At 36.8% G+C, this 21082-nt stretch overlaps 1 protein-coding gene across 2 annotated transcripts; it reads left to right on the forward strand.

Moving 5' to 3' along the window:
• Positions 1-27: 27 nt before the first annotated feature.
• LOC121874182 (2-hydroxyacyl-CoA lyase 2-like) lies at positions 28-20615 on the forward strand. 2 transcript variants are annotated; one of them, XM_042378173.1, is made up of 14 exons: positions 28-167; positions 977-1130; positions 3031-3189; positions 3400-3544; positions 3683-3847; positions 4763-4874; positions 5857-5957; positions 6568-6726; positions 7287-7456; positions 10143-10301; positions 12340-12473; positions 15539-15641; positions 16214-16384; positions 18101-20615. In XM_042378173.1, exons 2-14 carry the CDS (start codon positions 1017-1019, stop codon positions 18281-18283), a joined length of 1875 nt encoding a protein of 624 aa, XP_042234107.1. In that variant the 5' UTR covers positions 28-167; positions 977-1016; the 3' UTR covers positions 18284-20615. The 2 variants fall into 2 exon arrangements, with proteins under 2 accessions (XP_042234107.1, XP_042234108.1); XM_042378174.1 differs by having other exon boundaries at positions 72-166; positions 973-1130.
• Positions 20616-21082: the final 467 nt, after the last annotated feature.

A 21082-nucleotide genomic window follows, 5' to 3' on the forward strand; every position in this document is an offset into this window, starting at 1 on the left:
GACTTTGGACCTTGGTGCGGTGTAGACCACTGTTGTATCAGTGATTAATACCTTATCTAACACTGTAAGAATAGATCTTCCTTGAGTGTAGGCACCGGCCCTTGCCTTTAACTTCATCGGCATTCTGATATCAAACTGGTTGGTGAACACTCAGCGTGAATTTAAAGGTATTGTATTTCTGTACAGTATTTGTTAAATGTCAGTACCCAGTATTGTGTTTAGGTTTTGCTTTTATATTCTGGAGGTGGATATTGAACCGGGTCGGACGGTAAACTATTATTTTTAGTTTCGGTCATCCGGAGAATCTTAGGGGGGCTGTGGCAACCCTCTTTAACATTTACCTAGAAACTAGTGAAAAACTTTGGGAAAGGAAACTTCCTCTGAGATGACAAGAACTAACAAATTGCATGTTTCCTTGGTAATTCAGAATTGTACTTTTTACATTTACAGTACTGTATTTATATTATGAGAGGAATCAAATGTTATTACCAAGGATTATTTACACATTTTTCTTGCAAATTATTATAATCTGAAAATCCAAAATGCACCAGGGATATTGTGTGAGAGGAGTGTGAGCTGAACTAATTTTGTAAGGTTGTGAGCAGAAAAGGTTTAGCATACAGTACATTAGTTATAAGTGTTAAACTTCTGTATCATGTCTGCAGTTGGTTAAAAGACTGCATAGAACTAACCAAATCCTTACTTAACCACTGTTCTATTGTTCCCATTGGTCAGGTCTCACGGTAGCCTAAAACGTTATTTTCAACGTAGCTTTTTCATTTCTCTCCTCACCAGATTTACATTCTATGCATGACAACAGATATCTGGTAAAGATCCTAACAAAACACAAAAAATAAGGTCAGAGGTGTATTTAACCTTTGCCATTATTCATTCTAAGTGTTGAATTAAAATATTTATTAGTATTTAATGAAAATGTTTAAATATTGTGTATTTTATCAAATTTTGGCTTTCGCAGAATAAGTGAAGCCCTTCAGAGGTGAGCTTCTCAGACCAAGATGGACGACCAGCTAATGATATTACTCACTCTGTTTGGTTCTACGTTGCTCATTGGTTTGGGTATTGGTACCATCTTATCGAAGTTCCACCTTCCATACATATGGCGACACAAGGTTAGTTTTATGTTAAACCTAGATTCTTACGCACAGTTCAGGAATGATAGCAAATGTACAGTGAAGCCCGCCATATAACGGACTTCACTCTCCATATAATCCGTTAAATGGAGGTTTACTGTAGTGCAGCTCAAGTCTTTTAAGGGTGATAGCCATCAGTGCATTTGTATAATTTCCGAAGATTTGTAGCAGCTATGGAGGGGCTCCATGTTGAGTGGTATTACCTATGCCATAAAAAATTAGATGCAACCTCATTTTACTGCTTACTATTGTTTATTACAGTTTTCTAGATCTTGGTACTGTTTAATTTTTTTGTGTCCAGTACTGTACTATATGCCTTTATCAATTAATACTTACGTACAAATGGTTCTCCCATTGTTTTTTAATGCACAATGGAGAAACACAGTTAAGTTTTATTTTTGTCTCTGTTGGGACAGGTTTATATAGCTGCCTTTCAAGTGCATATTTCTGTGACCATCTAACAAAAACATCTTCCTCCACATAAAGTTTTCTGGCTACTTCTCTTACACTACCACGGCATCTCCCGCCCTCCCACAACATCTCCTGCCCTCCCACAACATCCCCTGCCCTCCCACAACATCCCCCGCCCTCCCACAACATCCCCCGCCCTCCCACAACTTCTCCTGCCCTCCCACAACATTCCCTGCCCGCCCTCCCACAACATCTCCGCCCTGCCACAACATCTCCGCCCTCCCACAGCATCTCCCACCCTCCCACAGCATCTCCCGCCCTCCCACAGCATCTCCCGCCCTCCCACAACATCTCCCACCCTCCCACAACATCTCCCACCGTCCCACAACATCTTTCACCCTCTCACAACATCTCCCACCTCCCACAACATCTCCCACCCTCCCACAGCATCTCCTGCCCTCCCACAGCATCTCCCGCCCTCTCACAACATCTCCCACCCTCCCACAACATCTTTCACCCTCTCACAACATCTCCCACCCTCCCACAACATCTCCCACCGTCCCACAACATCTTTCACCCTCCCACGACATCTCCCACCCACCCTAAAATATTTGTATACACATTTTTATTAAAACTTCATCAGTCTTTCATTAAAAACACACTACAGTATACTGTGTCTGAAACACCACAAAGCCAGAGGTCCATTAATGTAAGCACAGTGGACTTGAAGAATCAGAACCTATTTACCTGACATGCTTAAGCCTTTTGTATACAGTAGTTCAGACCGATATATTAGTACAGGTACAGTCACCAACACTTTTACCTGGTACCTGTACAGTGGCTGGTGCATTTTGTGAGATGTGGCAGTACCGTGGAAAGTTTATCTAGCATCCTAAGTCTGGCTATTATTGTGGGGTACCTTAGGGCCATTCTTGGAGTTTTAATACAATGTCAACAAACACAGAGTTTCCCCATCTCCCAAAATGCGCCAGCCACTGTACCAAGTAGAGTGCAGGCAACTGTACGTGTTTCCTGTAGTACTGTACTGTACCTGCTCGTGCCACTTCTTGAAATACAGTTAAAATGATGGGTGAGTGAATTCCAGTAAATATAAGGAAGGAATAAATGGGTCAACTCAGAAACCTTTTCCAGTAACCAGAAAAGAGAGAATTTTAGCACAAAAAAATTCCGAGATTCAATATAATGTTCCATCTTACTGGAGAATTTTGTGAAGGGGAGGTTCCATCAAAGGGGAACTCCCTGTAGTTTAAACATTTGACACTTTCTGGGTATTTGTTTACTATTTAGTACATTCAACAAATCACAAAGGAAATGTCTACTCATTCATTTTATGGCATATTAGTCAGGTTTTATTCTGTTGAACTCCAATACAGTACTGCATTAGTAATTATACTTAGTACAGTACAGTATTTCTTAAATATCTAAGAAATTACTTTATCAATTTCAGGTAAATAAGAAGAGCAAGCATCATGGAGGTGAACTGGTGGCAGAGGTTCTACATTCTCATGGTATACAGCACATCTTCACACTACCAGGGGGACACATTTCACCCATTCTTGTTGCTGCGGAAAAACTTGGAATTCGCATAGTTGACACACGACACGAGGTAAAGCTGTTACAGTACACCTCTCTTTTACTGTACTGTATTTATCTTTATATCATATAGAGAGCAGCAGTAAGGGATTGAAATGTTTGCTGAAAGTTAATTTGAGCTTGTCCCTTTAGCTTCTATTTGCCTTACTGGTATTCTTTCTTTATCAGCTTATAAATATTTACTTCCTGTATTTGTCTACTATATTTATTGGACATATTACAGGCATCAACGGTGTTTGCTGCTGATGCTGTGGCTCGCATGTCGGGGACAGTGGGAGTAGCAGCAGTGACAGCCGGGCCTGGGCTTACTAATACTATTACAGCTGTTAAAAATGCTCAGATGGCAGAAAGTCCTGTGTTGCTTATAGGTTAGTATAAAATGTTTAATTCTATATCTGATGATCCTTTTGTTTCCTATAATTTACTGGATATAAATTGTGATATCTATTTTACTTCTGTAATTGCAAGTCACTCTTATTACATGTTTATTTCATGTTTTTCTATAGGTGGGGCAGCAGCCACAATTTTGAAAGGCCGTGGAGCTCTTCAAGACATAGACCAGATGTCTCTCTTCAAGCCCCTATGCAAGTACTGTGCTACAGTCACAAGTGTACGAGATATAGTAGCAGTTGTCCGTGAGGCCTTGCAAGCAGCACAGTCTGGCACACCAGGTTAGCTAATAAAACACAGTACTGTACCTTTATTCAAATTACAGTATTAGATAAGCACAAATTGTATATGGAAAATGGCCATTAGACAGTTTTTATGATGATGGTGTTGCCTTTCATTGATGGATTTGTTCCTCAGCCATGTTCATAATGTAGCTGAATTACTCTGTTGAATGCCACATAACACAGGATTTGAATTAGGATCATTTGAAAGTACACAATAAGCAACAGATTGTCTATATAAACAGTAAAAAAAAATCTTGGAAATAGTTGATATAAGGGTACGGTAAATTCTTAAATAGAGATTAGGTGCACTTTACTATCTCCAGGACAATTGAGATTATGGGTGGGGTCATTTATAAGCTGTGTTGGGTCGCTGGTGATAAAGAAGCTAAATTTTAGAGTTTCTTTAGAATTAATAGGAATGTTTGAACCAGTGGGGCATTACCAAGATGGGAATTACTGTAGCCTGTGCCTGTTAGTCATCGTTGAATCTGAAGGAATCAGCAGTACTGTACTTCACCATGGTAATGCCAGGTCTGTAGTACTGTAGTTCACTGTGGTAGTACCAGGCCAGCAGTACTGTACTTCACCATGGTAGTGACAGGCCAGCAGTTCCCTTAACTTATTCAATTTTGCCCAAATCCAATTCAGGTTCCTTCTCTAGCTTGGAGTCAAGGAGTGGGTAGGGAGTTATTTTTTATATCCATATATTAACAGTACATACGTCTCAGCAAATATATAGTGCCTGTACAGTACTGTATATGAATGGATGATTTTCATAGGGCCTTATACTGCACAATTTTATCTCCATTGATTTACAGTATTCTCATATATACTGTACTGTACTTGTATTTCATTTTGTAACTACAGATGCATTAAATAATGTATTTGAACACAAGTAAAATTTATATTCAGGTCCAGTCTTCATTGAGTTCCCAATTGACGTTCTGTATCCATATGCTATGGTGTCGAAAGAGATGGGCATGAAATCAGATAGCAAGTCTTTCACACAAAAAATCATTAACTGGTAAGTTATAAAAGTCATTGTTGCTAAAGGGTTTAAATAAATGGTATCAGTGCATCAGGGATAGAAGATTTCCTAAGTGTTAAGAAAACACAGGATAAAATTGATTAAAAATTTTTACATTTCCATACAACTATCATACATCTCCACCACCCACACACTCATGCTGTGTCCCTCCAAACCCCTCAGTAGATATCTTCACAATATTTCTGCCATGCCTCTTCAAGAATGCATTTTTGTGATTGTTGACTATTAGAACCTTTTGTTTTCATATGGTCTACCCTATGACTCACTTATAAGATCCCTCATTTCCTCTTGTTATATTTGGTTTAACTAATGGCTTGTCAGGTCAATTTTTGTGTGTCAAATTTGGGGTGAGAATTGGAGTCTGATACTCAGTTGGATTGGTGTCTATATGGCCACTGTTTATCAAGGGATTACCATGCTGTATGGCATGTGGTGGTTGAGTGGATACAGCATGTGCTTCCTATTTCGTGGGTTGGTGGTTTAATCCCCGGGCACTCCCAGTTCACCCAGCTGTAGATTGGTACATATGTTTACAACTTCACATAGTAAATGCGGTTGAGTACAGTACTGGCCATGCTGCCTCTTTGTGTACTGAAGGCTTAGTACAGTATACAGTGTGCTGTATCCACACTGTTCCTAATGGGTAATCATGCCTATGGGACCCACTTTCACCATGGAATCTCTCCTGCATTATGTAAAATGTATTGAAGACAACAGTTTGTGACAATAGTTTGGCTGTGGCCAGAGAAATTTGTTCAGATATAAGAAGCCTTAAATAGGAAATTTCCCTTGTCATTCATGAGTCAAGAATACACTATAATGTATTGTTAACTTGGTAATGTTTTTTTTTTTACAACATTTTGACAAGTAATTGTTGCTACATATCAGAATTTCTCTGAATATCATTGAAGAATATTACACATAATTTTTGGATAATAATGAGAGTTTTTCCTTGTAGGTACCTTGACAATTACCTTAACAATCTGTTTGCTGGAGCATGGGAACCTCAGGACACCAAGCCCCTCAAAATCAGCATTCCTTTTGCCTCCGTTGATATTGGTGTGTATACTGCAGTCATTTATTAACTCTTTTATAATTTTAATTAAATTCTGAACATCTCTTGAATCAGTGGACATATCATCAATCACTCAGATTACCGTCCTCATATCAAAGGGTTAGCGACCGCAGTCCTTCACACTAAACCTTTATGAGCTGTTTTTACCAATCTTCCAAAACGGTCTTTCTAATACTTATTCCACCTGATGTAGACGATGAGGCTTGTCTTGTCATCATCTAACTCCTTACATTTCCCTTTTATATCAACTTCCTTGGCCTGTCTACATTCCTTTATATTTTCTTTAATTTTTTGTAAGCCTTACTTCGTTTACTCATATTTCTTTGTCTATTAATTTTCTTTAAAATTTCAATTGTCATCCACTCACTTTAAGCCTCATTCTTCCTAAGGTTTTTCCTCCGCTCTCTTGCATTACTTCTTTGTAATTATTAAATTGTTGTCCTCCAGCAATACAGAAAATCTATTTTTGTTTTCAATTTCATAATCTATCCCTTCCCCTGTTTTCAAGTTCCCTAAATCTGATTTGATTTTGTCATTTGTTTTCTTTTTATATTTTGAATTTTAACCTTATGTAACTCATTTTACTCTTCACAGTGAACCAGTGTGTGGAGCTGGTGTCCAGGTCAAAAAAACCTGTGATTCTTGTTGGTAGTCAAGCAACCCTTCCGCCAACTCCAGTGGAGGATCTGCGTCGGTCACTGGAGACCCTGGGCATCCCTTGTTTCCTTGGGGGCATGTCTCGTGGACTGCTTGGTGAGTATAAATGAGATGATCTTCCAGGTTGTGTTTGATGAATGATAACTATTTCACTGTAAGATAATGTATAAGAACATAGGAAACTGCTGAAGTTTCTAAACATATCATAACTTGTCTAAGTATTAGTATGGGAAGTTCACTATAGTAATTAATTTTATGTTTTTGCCATTATTAGCAGGAGGGCATTTAATGTTTACTTTTTATTTGTGAGTCCATCTGTATGATATGTCATTGCTACAGCATTGTAAATCTTGTACATGAAAAACTTGAACATTGACTTGATGATTTGAGCCAAGGCCACATCAACTCCGGCTTAAATCTGTCTCTCCATAAGAACTTTGAGTTTTGAGTTCCACACACTTAGCCACCATATGCATGAAAAAACCCAAATGCAACTTCTGGTGATAAATTCAACTTCTTACCAGTTTACTTGCCACCATACCAAACTTAATTTACCTATCATTATTGAAAACAGTTTAGTACTCTGAGATATTGTACACAGCCCATTTTATAGTAAACACCCGTAGGTGCAGTTTTTACAATGATCACATCCACAGGACCAAAAAGTACTATTCAGATGCGTCAACGCCGTCGTGATGCCTTAAAGGAAGCGGACCTTATCATCCTGGCCGGAGCCGTTTGTGACTTCAGACTCTCTTATGGTCGAGGAATGGGGCGAAAGGCTAAGATTATTGCTGTCAATAGGAACAAGGAGCAGCTATACAAGGTACTTTAAATTTAACATTTAATAGTTTATCCTTGACTAATTACTCAAGACAGATTACTTAGTGTTACTTTCTGTCTGTCTATTGTCTTGTTTTTTCTCATGGGTGACTCTTCATTTTCTTTTAATTAAATCATAATTTCATGTTTGTTGTTTTAATTACTGCTTAAGTTTAGTACTGTACTGAAGTTACTCAGTTTACTTATCTGATGGTATTCTGACATTGTAAAGTATTTAAATGTTAGAAACAACTTACAGTTTATTAATTCACCATGACTGTACCTTACAAAATTTTCATTAACTTTGGCAGTGTGCCAGGCATTAGGTGGATGGAACTCCAATAGAATTTTGATAATCACCATCATAATTCCTTTAACTTCAAATATAAATTACAGGTATACCCCGAAAACCGACTCCCTAGTAATCGACAATTACATATACGGTAAATACCCCTCAAGTTTCGTTGATACCCAGGTGATAGATGATCAGGAGAGGAACGGCAGAGCTGTTTAGAATTTGGCGGGCGGTGGCGTGGTGCAAATTTTTGCCATGAGAGGGTTCTGCACACTGCCTCCCTCCTCTTCGCTCTTGTTTACACTTACCTTGCGTCTCTGACTTGGTGTTTTTTTGGTTATTTCCGACTCCGTGTTATGCAATCATTCCTAAACGTGCCTGTGATAGATCCTCTTGTGCTGGGCAGCTTGATGTGATGTGATAAGGCATAATAAGAGTGGTGATGGACCAGCAAAGATTGGTAAAGACTTGAACTTGCCACCTTAGATTGTCTCTACCATCCTTAACACAGGTACCAGTAAATAAGTCTCAATTTATGCTTTACATTGCTTCTTATGTCTGCTTTATGTTATTGCTTGACAGTGTGCATGATAAAGATATATCAAGGGTACATGGGAATTTGTTATATTCTTATGGGATTAATTGCTTCGATAACCGTTGATTCACTAACCAACGACTTTCTCCAACCCCTACATGCGTTGATCGGGGTATGCCTGTACAGTTTACAGTTTTGCCTCTCCCAGCAGGAACTGCAATTTTTTCAACTATTTTATCCCAAAGTGGACTATTTGCAGCATACTCCTGTTTAATACCTAAGAAATAGAATGAAATTAATAATGAACTATTACATTAAGTGTTACAAATTAAGCACCTTAACTCAGTCAATCAACAATGAAGTAGAGGGCGCATTTCATTGTATATCTCCACCAAGCAGTATGCATTAGTGTGCAACAAGTGCATTTTAAGAAACATACAGTAGAGTTGTAGAATAATTTTTAAATAATAATTTAAGAATTCACCATGAATAAAACAACTAAGTTTTAAATCCACTTATTACATTGCTGTTCTTGAGAGCACATCATACAGTAATCTCAGTTAATCCCTGTTTACTGCACTTGTCCTGGGTCATTAAATGATAGTGACCTGAGCTTCCCTATGCTACTTCACTTACAGAATTGTCCTTACACATACCGGTATTGCCTCATTCGTGTTCCCACAACTTAAGAGGATGCTGTTAGGTATAATATGTTTGGTTAGTGTACAGTATTTCATACGTCACCATGGCATCTGTATGAATTTATTTTTTTGAGAAAATATCTGCCAAAGATTGAGCATTTGACTCTTATGAGTACATCCGAGTTTTCCACTTGTTGGTAGACTCCCAGTGGTGAACGGACCTGGGTTTGATCCTCGGGCAGGGTGAAACTATGGGCAAGTTTCTTTATGCCATTTGCCTCTGTCTACCCAGCAGTATTTGGAAACTTGGGTGTTAATCGATTTGTGGATTGTGTTCCGGGGTAATGGTTAGCCAGTGCAGTTGGCGAGTCGTCCGGTCTTCTCTGACTATTCCTTGACATTGGGTCCTGCAACTCGTTAACTTAGGGTGTGATTGTTGTGTTGGCGACAGATTCTACACCTTAAACAAATTCATGCCTAGGTGGTCCTTGGGTTGGTGATCCTCATTACACGAGGGGCAACCATTATATAGACTCCCAGAAGCTGGTAGAACATCATAGTCTCTTCCAAATAAGTGTTTATTGGAGATTCTTGCCAACATGGATAGTAGCAAGGGCAAGATTGTAATCCTAACTTGTGCAATGCTGCAGAACACATCACTTCACCTTTTCATTATTGACTTAGCTGCCAACCTTCATCCATGGATAAACATAATTTAGGGCTTCTTGTGTATTATGCAGAATACAATAATAAATAACATGGCCTGGAGGATACAAGTAATTTTACGAGAATAATTTATCATCACTACTGTATTTCATGTAATTTGTCCTCAAAAATTTAATACTGTACCTGGTACTGTGTGTGTGTGGTCTATATCCAACCTGTGTATAATTGAGTCTGCAGCATTTTTTTCTTCCACTGGATTTGTACATATGATTTTTATTTCTTTGTAGAGTATTTCACAACTTCTCTTATGAAAAATACAAGAGCATTTTCTAAATATTTCCATGGAAGTGGTGTTTGAGGTCACAAATTACACATGATATGAACACATTCATCACTGCTCAAAGTACAGTGGAGGAAAGGACACCGTGTGATCCGTTTTGAGAATACTGATAGAACATCAGTGACACAACATGGCTTTTTCGATGAACTTGTCTCTGAGTGCAGTAGTTATATTCAGTGATGTCTTTAGGGAACATTACTTTTTATGTTTCAGAATGCTGACATGTTTTGGAAACCAACTGTTGCTGTCCTCGGGGATGTTGGAACCTTCATGCGAGACCTGGCTGCTGGCCTCACTGGCCACCAGTGTGATGTTGAGTGGATTTCTTCTCTTAGAGAAAGAGATGAGGGAAAAGAAGTTATCAACAAAAAGGTATTGAATAAATTTCCATCTAAAAGAGCACAAAGAACCTAAATGCTAAATGAAGGCTCTACTACAATTAAATCTGCTTGTATGGTACATTAAATCTGTTCCTTGATATAAGATTCTTCATATGATCATCTATTAAGTATCATTTCCTTGATAGGTATGGGAGTAGCCAGGCTCCTGCATACTATATTGACTTGCTGTAATTTTTCTTTGCAGTAGAACCTCAATAAATCAGACTAATTGGGGCAGATGTCAGTCCAAAAAACATGAATCAATTGGGTGGGGGGGTAAGACAACAATACTTGTCTGGACTGTTTAAGAAAATCAAGTGTTATAATGTTATTACTGCACTGCAACAGCTAAGGTCTTTAACTACATAACAAAGTTATTAAAACACTATTGCATCAACAATAAAAAATATGAAACCGAACTCTCTAGGTTGAAAATCAGATACAAGTCTGGTTGTCAACAACTTTTTCACCGAGATGATTGTTATGTACTGTAAAGTGTTATATGTAAGCAATTACAAAATTTGCCTTAACTGTTTACAGTATAGTAAAATAAAGATAAAAATAAGAGGGTAGGAGTATATTGTGTGTGGGAGATGAGTGATCTGGGAAAAGCAGGTGAGGGGAAGGGATTAGTGCAGGTGGGTGGAGTAATAAGTGGTCTTATTGAAGCTTGGAATATTTTAATGATATTCTTTCAATGCGAATTACTTGCCAACAATGGGTTTCCGCGGTTCGAATTTTTATTTTTTATTTATTTTTTTTGTTATCCTGTACAATTGGTGCAGTGTATTTCTGGGTTTGAGAGATTTCCAATTATTGAGACAAATCACTGAATTGTAATTCGCATGGTGGGCGTGAGGCGATGTGTGGGTAGGTGAAATGTATGGAGGATGGAAAAGCAGTTTCAGTACATACTGGCCATCTTGAGTTTTACAAGTAAAAGGAAAGCTGTGGTTCCCCAGTGTTTACATTCTGCATCAGCGAGTTTAGCCTCGTGATAACTGTCGTTAACGTGGATTTTGCCTAATGTAAATCACAAGAGGGTGTTAAAACCTAATTAACGTCAAGGCGGCATATCATAAAATGAATGATCGTAAATCAGGGGTACCTGTATATATATCGCAGGTGACTTGTTAACCCTGTAATAGTGCCCCACTGATAATTCTCTGTTACCTCTCGGTAGACAGTCTAATAACTCTACTTTTGGGCTCATAGTCATCAATTTCTTTTGTTTTTTTACACTGAATTCACAGGCACCAAGTGACCAACACTACACCTAGAGGCCATGGTTAAGGGTAGAAATCAGATAAAATACAAGTAAAATGTGTTAGCAGATGACCAAAGTTCTGTGAGATGTTCAAGGGGTGAAAATAAGACAGAGGGAGAGAGAGCTGGATGTGCTCGCGTCCCAAGCCAAACAGCACCACATTGCGTGCCATAAGACACATAGGGATAATATGATTACTGTATTTTAACATCACTCACTCTGCATGCCTTTTCTAGTTGTTTTGGATATCACAAGTCAAGTGGTGAATTAACTCTTTTTAAATAAAACAAAAGATTAAACTCTGAAATCTGATTTTGTGGATGGGAAGTCAAGTCACTTGAAATCCAAAACTCCTTCTATGGCAGATTCTCTTGTTAATGGAAAAGATGAAAGGCTTGAACGTCAGACTCAAATTCATGGTTTGGGTTTGAGTGGAGTGAACTAACCAGGAATTCAGCCCAGTGAATGTCCAGCTAAAATACTTTTAAAACACAGATCTGATTGGGCAAGTACTATAGCAATGATGCAGCATTTTTCTGATCCTTTTGGAACTATCTTCTTACCACAGAATATAGGGTATCTCCAGGGGTATTCTTTTGGATGAAAATCGTATCACTTGATGGCATTTCTAAATTGTTCATTGGTTTAAACTACTGAACTGTACATATAAATGGGCTTGCTATTTGTGAAACTAAGTACAATTAATGAAATTTCTGTTTTTATTACATTTTCATTATTATTATTTTTTTTTTACAATGTTCAGATGGCAGAAGAGATACCAGAGATGCACTTGAACCCCATGAAAGTATTTAATGAACTGGAGGAACTGTTGCCACCTGATGCTATACTGGTGGCTGATGGAGGTGATTTTGTTGCAACTGCTGCCTACATATTAAGGTCAGTAGTTAAGATATATACTGTATTTTACTTGTTTGTTCAATTTGTTGTTTTTTGGGGGTGTAGTCACGCTTACTTGTTTGTTTGCTTTTTTTTTTATGGGTGTTTGAGGAGTTTGGTGTGTGTGTTAGGGGTTGTAGGTCATATATATTACAGTATATGTAGGGGTTATGAGTGTAGGTGTAATGTATATTCAAGGGAGAGAGTGAGTGAGTGTTGGAGGTCAGTGATATTGGGGTAAGTTTATGGTTTTGGGTTGGTTGATTAGGAGCGCAATAAAAGGCGATAAGTCTAAGGATTGGTTGTTTCCTGTACCTGTGAATCAGATTTCAAAAGAAAAAAGAAACAAGGACTACAGAATTAGGAAAATGTATACAGTAATTGTAGAATAGTATGGAGTTTGAAAACGAGGTCAAAATTGAGAATACGGTACAGTAATTTAACACTTGCACACACAGCCTTACTTGTATCATCATCCCCTCCCATGCATGGGGCTAGTTGTAAACCTGGCACGAAAAAGTCACACTGTACTGTACGTATGTTTCCTTCAGATCAATTTTTCAGTAACCGGTTTCTGGTTTACAGTATTTAAATTTTTTCTACGAGACCAACTACATTCTCCATAAAATTAGTTGCTCTTTCAAATAAGACTAAAAAAAAATTTGAAGTTTTATTCTGGTGAAATCAGAAATTTGATACGAGTAAGAGTAAGGTTGATGAATTTAAAAAACTGAAAACAGTATTGGGAATTTCTCCAAAAATTTTCACCTTCATTTTAGCTATTACTTTTTTTATTCCTTTGGTTAGTATAAGTGTCTAGGTATATACAATATGTTATGGTGGGTTTAAAATTTCGCTAGCATGTATGGTTTGGCTGTAAACATTTTTAGAATAAAAAATCCATCCCCAGCAGTTCACACAAACAAAGGTTACAAGTTTGAATCAATGAAATATTGAGAATTTTTTTTTTTAAACTAATAAATACTTTACAAACAATTTTACAGACAAGTATTATTTTGCAATGGAGGGCAGGAGTGTGTGTGTGTGTGTGAAGGACAACAGGAGGAAATTGAAGGGAATATATGCAGCACATCTTATCATGACTGGTGGGAGACTACTGAAGTGCTCAAGCCTTATGCTTTAAGGGGTTTACCATATATCTAATTGATGTTGGATTACCATGAGAGTGAATGGTTCAAGGAGGTGATTTGCTAAAATCTCACGCATCAATCATAATTACTCGATTTTTGGCGATTCTGTTTTCTTGCTAGTGACATGAGAATGGCGTCGGTGCCAGTTGGACGAGACAAAAAATTTACTAGGATATCGAGTCATGGTGCGCAAGTGTGTTAATGTAATGAATTTGTAGTAGTGATACTCCTAGGTCAGATGATATATTCCATGGCAGTGTTTGTTTGGGGAACAAAAGCCAACTAATCCACAAAATACAAAAGAAAAGGAGCCACTGTTGTGTGATACTGGAGTTCATGTTTGAATCAGCAGTGATATGTCTGATGAAAATTTGGGAGGTCTTGTTATATATCATTTTTACACTAGTATGGATGACAGTGAGTGAAGGGAGTGTGTGTGTTTGCTCCTAATTTTAACCTTTACATTATAGAGAAAGACTTGAAAAGAGGAGGAGGGCTCAAAAAATTTATACCGGTACTGTACAGGTAAAATGATAGACTCGATTGCTCCATTTATATGAAATTCACATAAATGAAGTGCTCATAATTCTACATAGAAATCAATATGTTATAGAAGAAACATTAATGGGATAGAGAGAGACCAAGCTTAAAAATTTATTAAGAACTAGAAGGACCAGCATTGTAGATAGATAATTTAAAGGAATAGGCATAAACTAGATGAATACTTTGGGGCCTTTATGCCCAGAAGCAAGCAGAAACAGTGACAGAAAAAAAAAAGATTAAAATAATACAGTGACCCCTCCGTTAACGAACTCAATCCGTTCCAGAAGGTCGTTCGTTAACCGAAACCATTGATTCAATGGGTTTTTGGGTAATTGGTTCCAGCTCACCGAAAATTTCCTAAATTCAACAAAAATGGTAGAAAAGTTCACTTACTTTGAGGTGTGTATGTAGAAGGCTCCTGGATGATGATGATGATGGGATTTAGAATGGGGGTGGAGGAGAGGAAGAAAGAAGGCATTGGGGTGGAAGAGAAGTCATGTGGCCATTTCACCCATAAAATTTTAGCTCTCTTGGTGTAATTCAAGATTATTTTCTTTAAATCAACACTGCACTGCATTATATATTGTCAATATGTAAAATATATTTCAAAATGACCAATAATTTGCTTGGAAACACAGAAAAAAAGCGTTTAGTTGAAGAGAGTCTCAAGCAAGATGTTACCTCCAGTGAAAACAGAGAGAGACGCCTGTTTGCTGTGTTAAGAGGCTGGATGCCGCGCATTAAACTAGTCACTTTACCTTCAATTATGTTCAATAATTGTTAAAATGACTAAAAAATTGAATATTAAACTTTTAAAATTATTGAATAGTATAAACTTCTTGATATTTACTAAAATAGTAAGGAATTTAAGCCCTAGAACCGATTAATGTATTGGCAGACTGATACTAAAGCTGGTTGCCCGGTCAGTGCAAGCGAAAACATGTTGAGGTCGGTTCGTAAGAACTTCGTTAACCGAATTTTTTTTCGTTAACCGAATTGAAGATCCTTATGGAAGGCAGTTCGTTAATCGAAATTATGTTAACCGAGGTGTTCGTTAAACGAGGGGTCACTGTATAAGGATAATTTGCTGTTAAGAGTGGATGATATGTGCTCTTATGAGTGTAGTCAGGGGAAATACATCAGGGTAAAGGAGATTTTGTTTACTTCTAGTACAGTACTGTACTCTGAATTATTAAAAGTTACCTGTTGTAGAAACTTAGATCTAGTACCTGTAAATACTTTGTTTATTTGTCCTGGCAATTAAAGCACCTGAACAGAAAAACAAAAACATCTCTTAATGGTGTTTGCATGAATAGTTATGTAAACCCAAGCTATTTTCTGAATATTATTACCGTACTGGTTATTTTGCAGACCCCGTGGTCCCTTAATGTGGCTGGATCCAGGTGCATTTGGTACTTTAGGAGTGGGTGGAGGATTTGCTCTTGGTGCCAAACTTTGCCGCCCAGAATCCCAGGCCAGTTTTTTTATTGTTACTAAATTTAGAAAGCAGTTCTTTGTTGGAAACTATCATTAACTCGTGCAATTTCACAAACAAAACTCAACTCTTATTCACAATACACACACACACAGCTACACACAAAATACCAGTAACAACCTCTGGATGTTTAGAGTATTCATCTAATTATTGTACTGCACAATTATTGTGCGAATGTTAATTTTTCAGGATAAAGTTTAGGAATGTATTAATGTTAATTGTAGATCCAAGTTTCTGTTCTACATTATCCAAAATGGGGGTCACTGTCTTGTAAAAGAATCTAATGTTACAATTTTTGGGAAGGTGCTTTCAAGCATTTCAACCACCTGATTAGCGCGCACACACACACACACACACTTAATGCAACACATGACCAATTATATTCTGTGCAAGATTATTCTAGACACTCAATCAGTTTGGTCGCCTCCCCTTAAAAAAATTCTGGGTCTGTCTTGTAATACTGTACAGTATAAAACTTTTATCTCATTACATGGTTTTTATAAGATCTCCACTCACTGGTATTAACTTTTTCATTTTATCTCGCATTTCAGGTTTGGATAATATATGGCGATGGGTCCTTAGGTTATTCCTTATCTGAATTTGACACATACACACGTCACAAGACTCCAGTCATTGCTTTAGTGGGGAATGACGCTGGTTGGACACAGATCGCTCGTGAGCAGGTCCCCATGTTTGGATCTAGCGTTGCATGTGATTTAGCAGTAAGTACTACTGTATATTCTTTCTAACATTATATTTGTACTTTATCATAATTGATAGAACACATTTTGTAAGCTAGTTTAGAACAAGGAGGGAAAGAGTAAAATGGATAATGAAGGACATAATTGTCAAAGTTTCTCAGTGGTAGAGTGGAAAGATTAAGTTACTGTGATATTTGAGAAAGATTCTCTTATCACCCAAATGACTTGCAGGAGTCAGTTAAAGAAAAAATTAGTGTTACACTCACTGTGCCTCGTGTTCTGAAACCGGTGATGAATTTTGGTACAGTCCCCTATCACTGACAGTAAAGCGACAAGGTTTCGAGTTTGAACCACCAAAATTAGTCTGTTTACCAACAGATGGAACTAAAAGCCAAGGTAATCAGTAAACGTGATAAAATATACAGTGACCCCTCGGTTAACGAACTCAATCCGTTCCAGAAGGTCGTTCGTTAACCGAAACCATTGTTTCAATGGGTTTTTGGGTAATTGGTTCCAGCTCACCGAAAATTTCCTAAATTCAACAAAAATGGTAGAAAAGTTCACTTTCTTTGAGGTGTGTATGTAGAAGGCTCCTGGATGATGATGATGATGATGGGAATTAGAATGGGGGTGGAGGAGAAGGAAGAAGAAAAGGCATTGGGGTGGAAGAGAAGTCACCCCATGGCACCATTTCATCCATAAAATTTTAGTTCTCTTGGTGTATTTCAAGATTATTTTCTTTAAATCAACACTGCACTGCATTATATATTGTCAATATGTAAAATATATTTCAAAATGACCAATAATTTGCTTGGAAACACAGAAAAAAAGCGTTTAGTTGAAGAGAGTCTCAAGCAAGATGTTACCTCCACTGAAAACAGAGAGAGACTAACGCCTGTCTGGTGTGTTAACAGGCTGGATGGCACGCCAGAAACTAGTTTCTTTACCTTCAATTATGTTCAATAATTGTTAAAATGACTAAAAAGTTAATATTAAACTTTTAAAATTATTGAATAGTATAAACTTCTTGATATTTACTAAAATAGTAAGGAATTTAAGCCCTAGAACCGATTAATGTATTGGCGGACTGATACTAAAGCTGGTTGCCCGGTCAGTGCAAGCGAAAACATGTTGAGGTCGGTTCGTAAGAAATTCGTTAACCGAATTTTTTTTTTCGTTAACCGAATTGAAGATCCTTATGGAAGGCAGTTCGTTAACCGAGGCGTTCGTTAAACGAGGGGTCACTGTACATTAATTCCTCCCATTTCAGAGAGTTTTAGAAGTTGAGTGATACCTATTGCTTGCAAGCGATATACAACTTTATAAGTGTCAGGAATTGAAATTCCAAATGGATATGCAGAATTAGTAGGTTTGAATGGAGTGAACTCCAAGGTTCAGCCATTATGAACAGATAAGTTGGAAATTATGAATCTAGTTAACATAAGAGCATATAGCTATTTGACTGAGGTTGATTATGAAGGGTCACTGTAATAAATGTGTAAATATTGATGAACTTGCAAAAGTGTGTCACCAGTGGTACTCAGAAGATTCTGGGATGATCATTTTCCAGTACTTTCATGTCTTTACTATTAATTTCTTAGACCTGTAATCACAAGATGCATACATTTTCAAATAATTGTTGCATCTCTCTTCCTTTCATTTTTTTCAGCCAACCATAACACATCTTGCATACAGTAAAAAGTGAACCAAAAAAATTCACACATCTTTTGCTTTCAGTACTGTGATTATCACAAGGCTGTGGAAGGTCTGGGAGCTCGAGGTATTCTGTTGGGTCGTAATGACAGCATCCCAGAAAAGTTGAGAGAGGCACAGAAGATCCATGATGATGATGGTCTCCCAGTTCTTGTCAATGTTTTGATAGGTAAAACTAAGTTCAGAGAAGGTAGCATATCTGTTTAACCTGTATTTTTATTCTGATGCCATGAGCAGTTTCTTAGATATGATGTACAGTGAAAGTAGAAGTTATCAGCTTGGCTTTGGCTGAAGGTATAATGAAACTTAAATACCCAACACAATGAATGGTGTACCTGTCAACCCCTTTCCAAGGTTCCACAGACTTGTCAACTGTTTATGGGCTCCACACATGCGTGTGTCAAATGGTTCAAGCATTCTGCAATGTATTTATGAAAACCCCAAGAAGATGCTTCATTTTCTCACTGTACATTTGCATTATTGATCAATATTAGACATTAATTTGCAACTGTCAAGTGTTTAGTTCAATAAAAAGATTTGAATAAAGAAACATTCAATATTTGACCAGCATCTGATAATGAAGTTGCAACTACTACCTTTTTTTTTTATTAGAAATAGATATACTTTATATGGGAACAGTGAAGTTATTGTTAACCGATATATGTTATATCATGGCAAATGTCGTTGATTTGGAGTTCGTTTGTGTCTGTGCGAGATAAACAGTTGGGTAATCTAATTATTCAAGTGATATCTATACGTGTTGTCATCCACCTACGAGGACAGGTTAGCTAAACTTTTCTTCCAGGTCACTGAAGTTCGATAGGAATCAGAAAACTTTACGCGAGGCCAAGTCCTTTGGGGACGTAGGCAGTCTAAAATCCTAGAGGAGTGTTACTGATTTAGCACAAAACCAAGACCCAGAATTTATAATTTCATAAAAAATAAAATAATAATAATAATGCAGATGGGCTTTAACAGTGATAAAGAGGAGTCCAACACACTTAAAAAAATATAAAGATCAAAGTCTATAGTCAATCTAAACAAGTAAATTTGTAAGTCTTTTTAATTTCAGGGACAATTACAGTCAGTTATAATTTGCGATGTGATTTAAGGGATAAATGTCATATTTTTCATCAACACTATTTTCCCACATTTTACACATTAATACTAATTAAGATGTATACAAGAAATGTATTCTTAGGTATAACTTGTCAACCTAAGGCCAATGTTGCCATCTAGCCAGTTTCAAAATTTTGGTATACAGGGGGTACCCGGTTACAAAATAGTTCCGTTCCTGAGGACGTTCTTGTCGAAAAGTAAATCAGAACACATAACCAATGTGCACTATATCATAGCCCAAGTCCATTTATATAACTAGAATCACTTGACAAAAGAAGAAATTGAATGACAATACCATACAGGAAAGTAATTTTTAATGTTACACATTGAAACCTGGGGTCTTCCACCCATATCACTAACAATCTTTCTCTTTCCATTAACAATTCACTTCTTTATTTAATCACAGTTGAGTGCATTAGTCTAGATCCTATTACATGTTAAAGAATTTTGTGTTTCTTTCAAAATTGTACAGAATGAAGCCCAACCATTTACCAATGACAGGGTGTTTTGCCTTTTTTAGAACATTCAATTACATCATCTTTCACTTCCATTGTTTTCCTTTTCTTGGATGCAATACTATCACTTGCATCAGATTAGCATTTGGAAGCCATGATGAGGGCAGGAAAATAGTTAACAAGCAAAAAAGAACAGTTTGCACTCATTCATACACATTACTGAGGTGAGGTATTACTCCCCACCCACCGCTCCGCCATGCAAACTAGTTCGCGTACGTTAATACGAAGTACCAGTTGTCTTAATGTCGGAATCTTAAAATAACTGACCTTATGGGACCTCGTTCATAAGTCGGACATTCGTAACTCAGGGACCCCCTGTATTGGTATGTTAACCCCTTCACTACAGGAATGCAACTTTTAATATTTTACTTGGCTAACAATAAGACAATTTTATTCAGCTCAGGGGAATCCTGTACCCAAGTGGTTAACATGATATCATCCCAATCTTGAATGTGTAACAATACATTTAAAAATAAATAACCACCAAAATTGTAATCTCGTGTGTAAAACATCTGTGATTCACATGTATGAAACAACTAGCATCCATATATATATATATATATATATATATATATATATATATATATATATATATATATATATATATATATATATATATATATATATATATATATATATATATATCGGTACTGTGCTGTACTGTACAGGCATACCTCTTATATGTTCTTGATGCACTCCTGTAAAATGGATCACTATAATAAGAAACCGCTCTATTAAGGAACATTATAACAAGATTCCTAAAGAAATATGTTTGTGACAGTTTGATATTTGGCCTGTGTATGAGGGCTTCATTGGTTATCAGCACTAATAACAATCCTATACTGTATACACCTAAATGTATAAAAAAAAATTGAAATATATACGTACAGTATATATATTTTTTTAAAGATTTTATTCATATTTTCCATTTTATAGAAAAAAAATCTTAAAAACTGTGTTTTATGAAGCAGTATTGTAAGACTGTTCTAAAAGGTATGCCTGTACAGTACATTTGAAGATGGTTGTACAGGTTGACAACCCTTTATCCGAAATTCCAAAAACTAAAAACCGAAAGTTTTTTTGTGGGCTTCTTTTTTTTTTAAACAGGGATTATTAGCCCAACCAGGCACAGATCACTGACCTGCATCGGGGCCTGGGGGGCGAAAATGTAATAGTAATAATAATTATAATAAAAATAATTATTCATAGTAAATAAAAATTTTAATAAAAATACACCAAAATAAAATAACAATGATTACAATAATAATAATAATAAAATATAATAATAAAATTAATAATAATAATAAATAACAATAATATTGTAATAAAATAATAATAATACAGTCAACCCTCACTTTACGTGGTTAATTCA

This window comes from Homarus americanus, unplaced genomic scaffold, assembly GCF_018991925.1.
Source record: "Homarus americanus isolate GMGI-L3 unplaced genomic scaffold, GMGI_Hamer_2.0 scaffold49667, whole genome shotgun sequence".
Classification (NCBI taxonomy): domain Eukaryota; kingdom Metazoa; phylum Arthropoda; class Malacostraca; order Decapoda; family Nephropidae; genus Homarus; species Homarus americanus.